At 30.5% G+C, this 12,297-nt stretch overlaps 1 protein-coding gene across 1 annotated transcript in view; it reads left to right on the plus strand.

Moving 5' to 3' along the window:
- The window catches only part of LOC107445807 (junctophilin-1), an 85,346-nt gene that overhangs the window by 70,010 nt on the left and 3,039 nt on the right, over positions 1-12,297 (plus strand). Inside the window, exon 6 of the mRNA XM_071177552.2 lies at positions 9,671-10,563. Within this exon, the coding sequence (XP_071033653.2) occupies positions 9,671-10,563 (893 nt within the window). The remainder of the gene's footprint in view (positions 1-9,670; positions 10,564-12,297) is intronic.

Consider the following 12,297-nt stretch of genomic DNA (forward strand, 5'->3'; position numbering starts at 1 on the left):
TTACCTAAAACCCAAGATTGCGAAGGCCATTAAAGTTCCGATTTAGAGTATGAGGTACTCAGATAGTCCATTATTGTTTAAATAATCGATTGTTTTCATGAAATATTTCAAACGTATTTTTCATTAAATAATCATGTGAACATTGAGTCAATGAAAAAGGAGAGAACAAAAGGGGAAGACTATCATAGTATTATGAGTAGTAAAATTACCTAAAATCCAAGATTGCGAAGGCCATTAAAGTTCCGATTTAGATTATGAGGTACTCAGAAAGTCCGTTATTACTTAAATAATAGATTGTTTTCATGAAATATTTCAAACGTATTTTTCATTAAATAATCATGTGATCATTTTATTGAGTCAATGAAAAGGAGTGAACAAATGGGGAAGACAATCTTAGTATTATGAGTAGTAAAATTACCTAAAATCCAAGATTGCGAAGGCCATTAAAGTTCCGATTTAGATTATGAGGTACTCAGAAAGTCCGTTATTACTTAAATAATAGATTGTTTTCATGAAATATTTCAAACGTATTTTTCATTAAATAATCATGTGATCATTTTATTGAGTCAATGAAAAAGGAGTACACAAATAGGGAAGGCAATCTTTGTATTATGAGTAGTGAAATTACCTAAAATCCAAGACTGCGAAGGCCATTAAAGTTCCGATTTAGATTATGAGGTACTCAGAAAGTTCATTATTGTTTAAATAACAGATTGTTTTCATGGAATATTTCAAACGTATTTTTCATTAAATAATCATGTGAACATTGAGTCAATGAAAAAGGAGAGAACAAAAGGGGAAGACTATCATAGTATTATGAGTAGTAAAATTACCTAAAATCCAAGATTGCGAAGGCCATTAAAGTTCCGATTTAGATTATGAGGTACTCAGAAAGTCCGTTATTACTTAAATAATAAATTGTTTTCATGAAATATTTCAAACGTATTTTTTCATTAAATAATCATGTGATCATTTTATTGAGTCAATGAAAAAGGAGTAAACAAATAGGGAAGGCAATCTTTGTATTATGAGTAGTGAAATTACCTAAAATCCAAGACTGCGAAGGCCATTAAAGTTCCGATTTAGATTATGAGGTACTCAGAAAGTTCATTATTGTTTAAATAACAGATTGTTTTCATGGAATATTTCAAACGTATTTTTCATTAAATAATCATGTGAACATTTTATTGAGTCAATGAAAAAGGAGTGAACAAATGGGGAAGACAATTTTTGTATTATAAGAAGTAAATATATTTTGTTCGATGTATTTATAGCTGCCGTTTCTTAATATTTTATTGAATGATCGTTAAATACTAAGGATTGTGTAAACATATTTCTTAAATAATCATTCTCCATTTATTCAGATTTCTGCTCTTAATTGCCCCAATTTAACTTTCTAATCACCAGTCATTACACATTTTAACATCACAAATAAAGATTTTAGATAAAAAAAAATAAAACATTGAAACTTAGCAGTGCTTTTTACTTACTTTAAATTCGTTCCATAATCCTTCTGTTTATTTAGCATTGCAACGCCATCTATAGTTTTGTTTTTTAAATTCCTATATAATTTTTGGTTACAATAAACACTTTTTAAATGTTTTTCACCGACGAAATAATTCAGAAATATGTAGTTTGAAAATTAATAACTAATCATGTTTTGCAGTTTTATATTCATTATTTTAATTTGATAGATTAATCACATATGTTTAACTGGGATTATAATTGAAATTGTAATTTTGTAAATAGAAATTTCTATTTATTTGAATTACTACTGTTTGTATATGATGTTGATTGACTGTTATTCGTTATTAGCTGATGATGGAATAAAATAAAAACTACGAAATTTTGAGGTATATTATTAAAAGACAGACACTATTTTTAAAGAATGATTCCTCCTCTTAACACAATAATTAAAGAAAAAAAATTATTTTTTGTAGTTATTACACCAACTTAATTACGAATGTAGATAACAGCAACTAAATCTAATATTTTCAAGATACAGTAACTATTTTTGAAATGTGGTCACTACTTTTAGGTGATAGATTTTGAGGATATCCAATTACACTCGATATTCAAAATTTAAAGAATTTATAATTGAAAGAGTCGAAAAAAAATTACATTAAAAAAATGGTTAAGAGAAATAATATGCTTATATTATCGTGGGAATTTTTTTTAAATATCTAACCCTTGTTTATAAGAGCCAATTTATTTTTCTGAACCTTTTTTACGATATTTTTTTTTATTTCAATATTCAAGTTTTTATGCCTTATTCTGTTCTTCTTATCAGGGAATATTTAATTCGAGAACTGTTAGAAATTAATCAAATATTTGTGATTTTGTTAAGTGTCAAAAACTCTTTAATTTCCTATTTGTACAAAATAATGCGGGGAAAAAAACAGATCATCCTGAATAACTTTTGATTTTATGATTGGATCATCACGTTCTACAACTCTATCTAAATGGCTCGAAGGGGTGACGTCAAATACGCTAATTAATAAGTGCATACGATATTTTAAGTTACAAAATCAAACACGAAAACGAAATTTCTCTGAATAAACATTTTTTTAATTGTTATTTTTTTTGGGGGGGGGGGGATTCGGATTTTTGACTCTCAAAATATAGGGGGTTGCCGCTAACTGGGAAATATAGTCCCAATAATTTGATCTAGGGAGTGCTCTAAAGTTTGAACCCCTTAATCTTAATAATACTTTTTGCGTATTTCACTATATCTCTGGAACTTTTTAAGCAAATAGAAAAATTTTGCACACAAATATGTAATTCTTTTATGAAAAGAAAATTCCATGCAAAAAACAACTTTTAGTAAATATTTACCATTTTTTATTATTTCATTTAACAATGGTGGAAAAGATTTTGAATTGTAATGTAGACAATATTTTTACTCACTTTAAAGAATACATGAAAAATACAAAATTTGAGTAAAATCAGTTTAAAGGCTCCTGAGTAATTGAGTTTCAAAAAAGTCACATATTTAAAATTTGATTTCTCAAGAACTATTTCACCGATTTCGCTCAAAAATTGCATTTTGTCATGTAAAAATATATTCTCTAAAATAACGCAAAAAATTTTCTACCCTACAATTCAAACTTTTTCGAGTATTATTAAATAAAATGATACAAAATAATAAATATTTACCAAAAGTGTCTTTTTTTTTTTTTTGCATTATATTATCTTTGGACAAACGAATTTTATAAATGCGTGCAAAATAATTTCAATTCACCTAAAAAGTTCTCGAGATGTAACGAAATACGCAAAAAGTAAAATTAACATTAAGGGGTCCAAACTTTGGAGCGCTCTCCTGACCAAACTATTGGGACCATATTTCCCAGATTGCTGCTCAGAATTGGGGGGCTCGGAAATGTGAATCTGTCAGAAAAAAATATGCTTATTCAGAAAAAGTAAGCTTCTGTGTTTGATTTCGTTACTTAAAATATCGCCTGTGCAAAGTAATTATCATATTTGAGGTCGCCCCCTCGAACCATTAAAAATGAGTCCTAGAATGCGAAGATCCGATCATTAGATCAAAAATTATTCAGGGCGATCTGTTTTTTATTTTGGCGCACTGTACACCAAGAGTTATTGTGCAAAATATTTATCGTCGATGGACTCATGTAAGATTTGCACCAGGAAGATATTTCCAACTTAAATGAGGCCGGGGGCCGCAATTAAAAACACCAGTCAAATGGCGGGCAGCAACTTTATCAAAATTTTATTTAGGACTCTTTTATGCTTGAAGGAACATTAAATATTACTGTCATATTTTTATCAAATTGTACAAAACAAACGTATTGAATTACAAATTAAACTTAGAAGTAGATTTTTAAGCAACATACACGATTATTTTTGTATTTGAATAAATATTTTCTTGGATGCAAAACCTGAGAAATAAATTTTTTTCGCGCCGTTGGTATGTTAAATTTCACAGAAACGAAGAAATTAGGTTTTTATTAACGAAAGAAAATTATTTTAAACCCATATTGATTTTTTATGTAAACAGTCCGCAAAAAATGACATCTAATATATTTTAGTTCGAGGGCCGCAAAAAAAGGCTCCGTGAATGCGGCCTGCGGGCCGCCAGTTGGAAACCACTGAGTTAGATTTAAAAAAATTAATATTTAAATCGTTATTGTAATCTTAATCGTTTCTTGTAATCTTAATCGTAATCGAATCTTGTTTCTATACAAAACTAACATTAAAAGTAGTTGCCAGGAATCGTAACATACTAGTGGTTTTCTGTATCACACTACCCACTACACTTATACCCACTACACTTTTATCCTTCAAAAAAAAGTAATGCGTCGCACTACAAACTACGAAAAAAGTAACGACTACAGTTGTTTCGTTACTTGTAACCCGCTAGACCCTACCACTGCTCTAGCTCTAATTAGATTATCATTCATACCTCATTTCATCAAAGTGATAGGAAGCTTACTTCTATTAAAATTCTTCTTTTTTCCCCTGCATTCGGAGGTAGGGGGAAAGGGGGAGGAAGAGTTGAAACAATGCATTCGAGATTAGAAGAAGATGGCGCTTCTGCATTTCGGATGTCAGCCAAATTGTCGCTGGATCAAAATAAATTCTTTTTCGAGGGTCTTGTTCTGTTTTTAACGTTTAACCAGTTCGAATCTGTAAGAATCCGTACCACCAGAAGTCTGAAGGTTAAAGAAATTCCTAAAGTAAGAGACAATTTTTTCGAAATTCTTGAGTTCTTAATAAGTATATCTAAAAACGTTTCGCTCGGTTTGCCTTTTAATTTAATCTTTTGTAAATTTCTGCTTCAAAATTGAAATTTAAAATAAACATAATGGCGTCATTCTTTTTTTTTTCGTTTTTAATTAACATAAGGATAAATAGCAGATTAAGAATTGCACTATTAACTTTACCCTAAATTTTTAAAGTGCAAAGGTGTAAAAAATGTTTTTCGTGTAAAAAGTCATAGAATGTTTAATAATGATTATACTTTTTTTTAAAAAAATTCTTGAAAATAAAAAAAAATTGAAAAAAATATCTTTAAAATTAGTTTATGGTTGGTAGCTATATGATCCGTAATATATCTTAGTAGCTGCAATTTTTTTTATTATTTATTTATTTTTTTGAAAAAATTTTTACGGTGATAATATTAATAATCAATTATTTAATCACTAAGGGTTTACTCTTCTTTAAAAAAAAAAAAAGAACTGATCGATAAATATGGCGATGGGCACTAACCAGTTAACCATGCGAACAATACTGAGACGTGTCATAATAACTAAATGTATGCCGGATATGTATTTTACAAGACCAGTTACCATGCATGTCACAATAATTCATTGGAGTGACTATCTGGATAATGAATAATAAGGTGATAGCAAAATCTAGGTATGACATAGGACTTTAAAAGGGAATGTATATATATTTATATATATTATATTATAATTAGTTCAACTGTTAATTTTGCGTACTAGAGATCGCAGTTAAGATTTTCAGAATGTATATTTGCTTGACCGCATTATAAATGCATACCTGCCAATTTTTAATCTTTTCAAGAATAATTTTCTTAAGTAGTAGTAAAGTTAATATTGCAATACAGTCATACGCATACCTTAAACCATACCTGCCCACGTATACGCTTTTCAAAAAACCTTTCTTATGGAGGTAGTGATATGCCAGTTCAATTAATATTGTATGCTGGTGTTTCATTAAAATTTAATCAACATTCAAACATTCCTTCAAACAGCCAACAGGCCTACTACATACATATGTTCCAAACATTTAAATGTAATTTTTGTCAAAATTATTTAAAATCCCATTTATTTAAATAAAAATAAAGTGTGTAAATATATGAATTTTGCAACTACATTAAGTACAGGGATGCCAATTATACCGCTTTTATAGAGTGGTGAGGAATGAAAATTGAACCATGCATAATATTGTTCAATTTTGCTAACCCCTTAAAAACTTTACCACGAAATAACCAGAGATGCCATGCTCTAATATGTAAAAATAAAAATTTTAGAGATATCGAAATTAAAGTTTTTTTTTATTTAGTATTTTTCAGTTCAAGTAATTTTTCGAACACTACATATGGAAAATTCAAAGCATCATCTGAAATATGATACTTTGAATTATTGCAATTACAGGAATGTCACGGTAAAAATCTATTAAAAGATATTAAAATTAGTACTAGCTTTTTCAATTTTTTCAGTTTATTAATGTAAAAGTAGTCATAGAAGTGCTCTAGAACTGGGCACCGGGGCCGCGAAGCAATCCCATTCGTCATGAATTTGTTTTGAAGCTTGTTTTAACACTGTTATGTCAGCTGTCCGTGTGGTTACTGGATAAGTAGTTCAAGCACTTTGCTCGAGGATTGGAAATTATTGTAATATTACACTAATTACTACTGGAAATTATTGTAATATTACACTAATTACTACTGGAAATTATTGTACAATATTACACCAATTGGAAATAATAAGAAGCAGCTTGCTCAAAAACTTCAGTTTGTTGGCTGTAGATGATAACGAGGTTCATGCGCTTTGCTCGAGAATATAATATTGGTGAAAATAAAGAAGTAAATAGCTCAAAATTATAGCTTTTTGTTTGCAGATGAAAGTTTTACTAATAATCAAAATCATCATCAAAATTTAACTGGGTACCTGAGGGCCGTTAGCGGCCCTTTTCCCATCCGTCTTGAAATGTTGTCTTTAAGGTGGCTTTTTCTGGTAATTTGAAGGTAAATTGGAGTGAAACTAATTATCGAAATTTTTTTTTTCTTTAAATATAAATAATTTGCAATGAAAATCATAGTGGTAGTTACGATTAATTAATTGCATCTAAAAGATAAATAAAAAAATCTATATTATAACTTTAAACCTTGGCACTATTTGGATAATTGTTCAACATATTAAGATTTCGTTTTGTCTATTTGTTTATATCGTAGGAACAATAAAATAAACTAGATTCCTAGAAATATTTTTCAGTTGGTTGATGCCGTCTTAGCGACAGGTACCTTGTTATCTTTATGAATACAGTGCATGAAATAAAGAAAAAAAAAACGCCCTGAATAACTTTTGATTTGATGATCGGATTGTCACATCTTGAGACTCAATCTTAATGTTAAGCTATTTCGTATAATAATAATTATTACTTAAATTACACACATTGACTGAACACGGTTTTAAATAAAATTTACTATAAAACTTAATATAACTTAAAAAATAATTATGTCCTTATTTAACAATTTACCGTTGAGTTATTGTAAAATGGTAACGAAATATCTTTGCCATGAATCTTACATAATTTCCAACATGTTTTCCTCCAACATTTGATGCTCATACGAAATATTTTTCCAGAGGTATTGAATTATTTCAAAAATTAGAACTTTTGCAGAACTTTTTCACCTTTTATTAACACAAAGGTCGTTTTTATGACATTTTATATATCTGTAGCTTTAGAGATAAATCAAGTGCTGACCCCTTTTTGAAAACCTTGAGAAATAAAACAAAAAAACATTCAATGAGTTAAAATTTAAAAAAGTGCTGCCATCTATCAGGAAAATAAAATCCTAAATTTCACCACATAGACCTATTTATGCGGGCTTCAATATCAGCCGAATTATTTGAACGATTAAAATATTTTGAATCAAAATATCATAATTACAGTAAATAAAAGGAAAAATTTTATTCTCTAATGTAATCTTTAAATTCCCGATACCTGAAAGAAAATCTGTTTTATTATTACAAATAAATTTAAATTTAATAATTTGGCCAATCAAAATATTCTTAAAAATCTTACTTAAAAAGTAAAGGTTGGAATTAAAATGTGTTAAACTAATGACACCAAACTTAAAATCTCTTCTTTTATCGTATAATCCGATGAAAAATTTTTAGTTATGAAGTTTGATATCAAAATCTAAAAAATAAGCGCAATTTTCATCTGATTTAGTCTTTATTAAATTTAGTTCTTTAGGATAAATATCTTTAATGAAATCAAAATCATTACAATCAGAAATAATTAAATCATCAATAAATCTAAACTCAATTAATAAATTATCTTGCAAAATTTTTTTTCATAAAAATGTAATAAAATATTAGTAAATGCACTTGAATAACAATTCTCCATTCCAACCTTAAATTTGTTTGCAAAAACAAATACCATTAACAAGATAACTTTCAAAAATGTGATTGTTTGTCATTAATTTTTCTTTGCATTTACATTTCAATTTTTCTAATTTCTTTTTCTTATTTGTTTTTCCATTATGGGGCCTCGGGGCTCAGTCATTTTTTTTGTTTCACCACTGACAACAGAGAGGCTCCTGTGTGTTAGCAGGCAGTGTGTCCCCAGATGAAGTGCTATCCTGCTAACACACATATCTTAAAATTTTTGCTGTTTCCTGCTAGAGTTATATTTTTGACTTTCTGAAGAAAAAAAATTAAGAAATATCACAATATCACTTTAGAAAAATAAACATTTTCAGTTTTAAGTTTTTAATTTTGAATAACAAAAAAAATACAAATAACGGAAAATAATATTAAGAAAGGATGATAAATAGATATTGTTGGCTAATATCGTTAAAAATTAATTGGAAATGAAATACAGGTGTATTCTGCTATGTTATATTTTTTATTAATATTTTGCTGATAAGATGCATCATCTGGATCTTCTTTGTTTATTAATGAAAGAAATGCACGGGATTTTATTCATTTATATTTAGCCTAATGAAAATAAATGATATGGTAAATAACATATAATGAATTTAATCTGATTTTACGATAAAATTTTTATTGCTTTGTTTTTTTAATTGTTGATTATTTTTGAATTTCAAATAATCCGAAATTCAGTTAAATCAAACTTTTTTCCCTTCCCTTTTAAGGTTGAATCAAAAAGAGTCTACTATATTTCATATTATATTTTTTGCCGTGAGGCACAAAAATTTTGCAAGAAATCTTAAATATTCATCTCAACTTATTTCAGCTTCTAAAATGTAACAACCTTCGTAAATTTTGTTGAATTTCAGGAAAAGGAAATTTTATTCATTATGCTCACAGTTTTACATAGGACTAATATTATCATATACGTCACAATAAATATTTGATTAGAAATTAGATGTTTCTTCCCTACTCACAATTTTACCTTGGCCCCAGGTGGGCTCAATATTGACTTCATATGGGTCCTATATGAACATGCACCAAAGGACCAACATTGGTCCTATATCAACCTACATAAGGCTAATAGAGGGTCTATATTAGCTAAATAATGACTATAAAATATCGAGTGAATCTAACAACTCCATATAGGGCCGATATTTGATGTATAGTGGCTGTAATATATCGGGTGAATCGAACAATTTTATATAGGGCCATTACGGGAAAATAACAGGACATTGAACAGGATTTATTACATCGTATTGCTTTGAATAGATATCAAAAATTTATAAAAGTGGCAGTATAGTGGTACTATATTCGTACAGTAATATTTTTCGTAGTAATGATACCATTTATTACGGTTAGAGATCTCAAAATATTATTTATTGCACATAAATATGCAGATTGGTGTTTTCATAATAAAGAACGACTTATATCTATTAGAAATCAGCTAATCCATTCTCGGATAATCAGGAATCAACTTTATTAAATGCGATATTTAATTATACATTTCTATTCTCTTGCAGGTTCAACTCTTGTCAGAAGAAAATTTGCATCTAGTCAGGATTCTTCAGACTTCGGACAATTCCATCACTCTGAAGATTTTTCCCCTCGATCTTCCCATCCATCCACCGAATACTATCCAACACTAAAAGACAACCAGTATCTGCCACAAGAACTCGATGACTACCATCTGAGTCCTGCTCCGAACCCACCACAGCCGTCTGCCTCTGCCTTCCTCGATCTCTTCAAGAACAATCCAGATCGACGACCATCAGCAGCCGGATTACTCCGACGACCCTCCACAGTCAACTTAAGGCGACCATCTGTGTTCGTCGAGCATAGCCTCGTTCCTTCTCAATTCAACCAGCAGGCTATTCAAAATAATCCTCACCGTCCGCAGCTGAGTTTGCAACAAGTAGTTGACGAACATTTCCACCATTACTACGAGACCAAACCGACATCGAGGCCAACCTCCCCGAACAAGTCCAAAAAACCTGCCATCGATTTGACCGAACTTTCCAAGCTATACGGCATACCTCTGAGCCATCCCAAACAGATGGAAGACGAGGAAGAGGTCACGTTCATTCCCCAGCGCAGGTCTACAATGCCAACTGTACTGGACCAGAACTCGCTGCCCGTGGAACCCGATATGTCTTTGGGTGAGGGAATGGTACGGACTGGTTCCCTGTACAGTGCGACTCGAAAGATGGAATCTTCTGCTAAAAGTGGTTCCATCGCGAGTTCGAGAAAAAAGAGCTTGCCTGATATCAGTAACATCGCAGAGCCGAAAATTTTAACGCGAGAAACGATTGCTATTTTGAGTTCTCAGAGACGCGAAGCCATCCGAAGGCAAGAGGAGGAAGCTCAGAGACTCAGAGCGAATCCATTGCTGTACCTACTCAGCCCAGAATTTTGTGTAAGTTGTTTTGCGTGTTTTGTGTTGTTCTATTTTTTGTAATTTAAATTTACTAACCTATACACAATTTGGGAAGTAGTTATTTCTAGAGCCCTGGTGGCTCAAAGGATATAATATCTGCTCTTTCATCTAAATTGAATTTTATAAAATGATTGAAGAGGGAGGGAGAGGTTTACGTAGCATAAATTTGCGATATAATAATAATAAACACGAGAGCCGTGATGGCTCAGGGGATAGAGCGTTCGTCTTCCAATGAGGTGAACTGTTTTCGATTCCCAGCGATGGCTATTCGATACGAATTCAGCACCCGGCTCACACCGATCACAGTGCTGATGTAAAATATTCTCAGTAGTAGACGGATCATGGGACAGAGTCCCCTTGCCATCAGGCAAACTGTGGGAGGTTTTCGTGGTTTACCTCTCAGTGTAACGCAAATGCGGGCTAGTTCCCTTAAAAAGTCGTCCGCGAAGGCGAATTTCTCCTAATACTTGATCCAGGAGTTTCCTTGTTTTCTGGATTGTGTTCAAAACTACAAGGCTACGGAGTTGAACATTAGTAGTCGCAAACCCAAAATCGGGTCTGCTGTTCAACGACGGTTATAAAATAAAATAATTTTTCCAGTGGTAGAGAATTGACGAAGAAACTTTTTTATTTATTATTTTTAATAAATAAAAAAGCTTTATTATTTTTAATAATCTAAGCTTTTTTATTTTTAGCAATCGAAACTTTTCGAAATGTTTAGCCAGCAATTAAGAAATTTAATTACTGCGAAAACTAGAAAGGTAGGATTGTTCTGACCTAGGATTCGTAGATGATGAAGTCATTGTAATGAAGAATTCGAGTGATATAGAGTAAAGAAATAGAAATGAGATTATCTAGGTTGTCTCGATCCTAAGGGAATAACTAAGAGAAAACATGCAGTTAGCGATTCTGTTTGAGCTCTGCTTGTTTGTGTACGTGTGAGAAGCAATCACACTTCAGTATCAGTATTTGTTCAGATATTAAATAAATCTGAGGTACCTTTCTTACATTTTGACTACAGACAAGGTTAATAGTTAACTTTGCAATAGTTAACAAGGTTAATAGTTAACTTTGCAATAGTTAACAAGGTTAATAGTTAACTTAGTCATAAAATGAAAGTTAAATATTTAAAGGTTTCACAAACTGTTTTCTTCATTATTTTACTACATTTTATTTTATTTCCCCTTTAAAATGTTAAACAAAGAATCATTATTGGATAAAAAGTGCTATATTAACCTTTTACACTACGAGTCCTACATTAATATGCTATTTAATCTTATGAAAACACTAAATTATTTAAACTACATAGTACAATACTTTTTTATATATAATTTCTAAAATGTGGTTACTAATTATTAACATATAAATATTTAAAAGTTGTGACTTTCGATGTCTACTCAGAGGTGACATCACAATGCAAATTGTGACATAATTTTATGTGTTTAAATATTTTACTGTTTGGTGTTCTGAATGTCACTCGAATGTGACTAAAACTACATTGAATTAGGAATAACTTACAGTAATTTCCAAGCTTAAGTGACCTAGCCTAATACCCTAAGCCGTGAATATCTGTAGACTAAACTAACCAACTTGGTACTTTACGCCCATTAATAAACAGCTAAGTGAGTAAAGCACTCTTACAGGGTGTCTATAAAAATGTCGCGGCAAATTTTTTTAGGAAAAACAGGATACAACATAATTTGTGTAGCAACA

Source organism: Parasteatoda tepidariorum, chromosome 3 (genome assembly GCF_982258835.1).
Source record: "Parasteatoda tepidariorum strain Cologne lab strain chromosome 3, Ptep-v5.0, whole genome shotgun sequence".
NCBI lineage: Eukaryota > Metazoa > Arthropoda > Arachnida > Araneae > Theridiidae > Parasteatoda > Parasteatoda tepidariorum.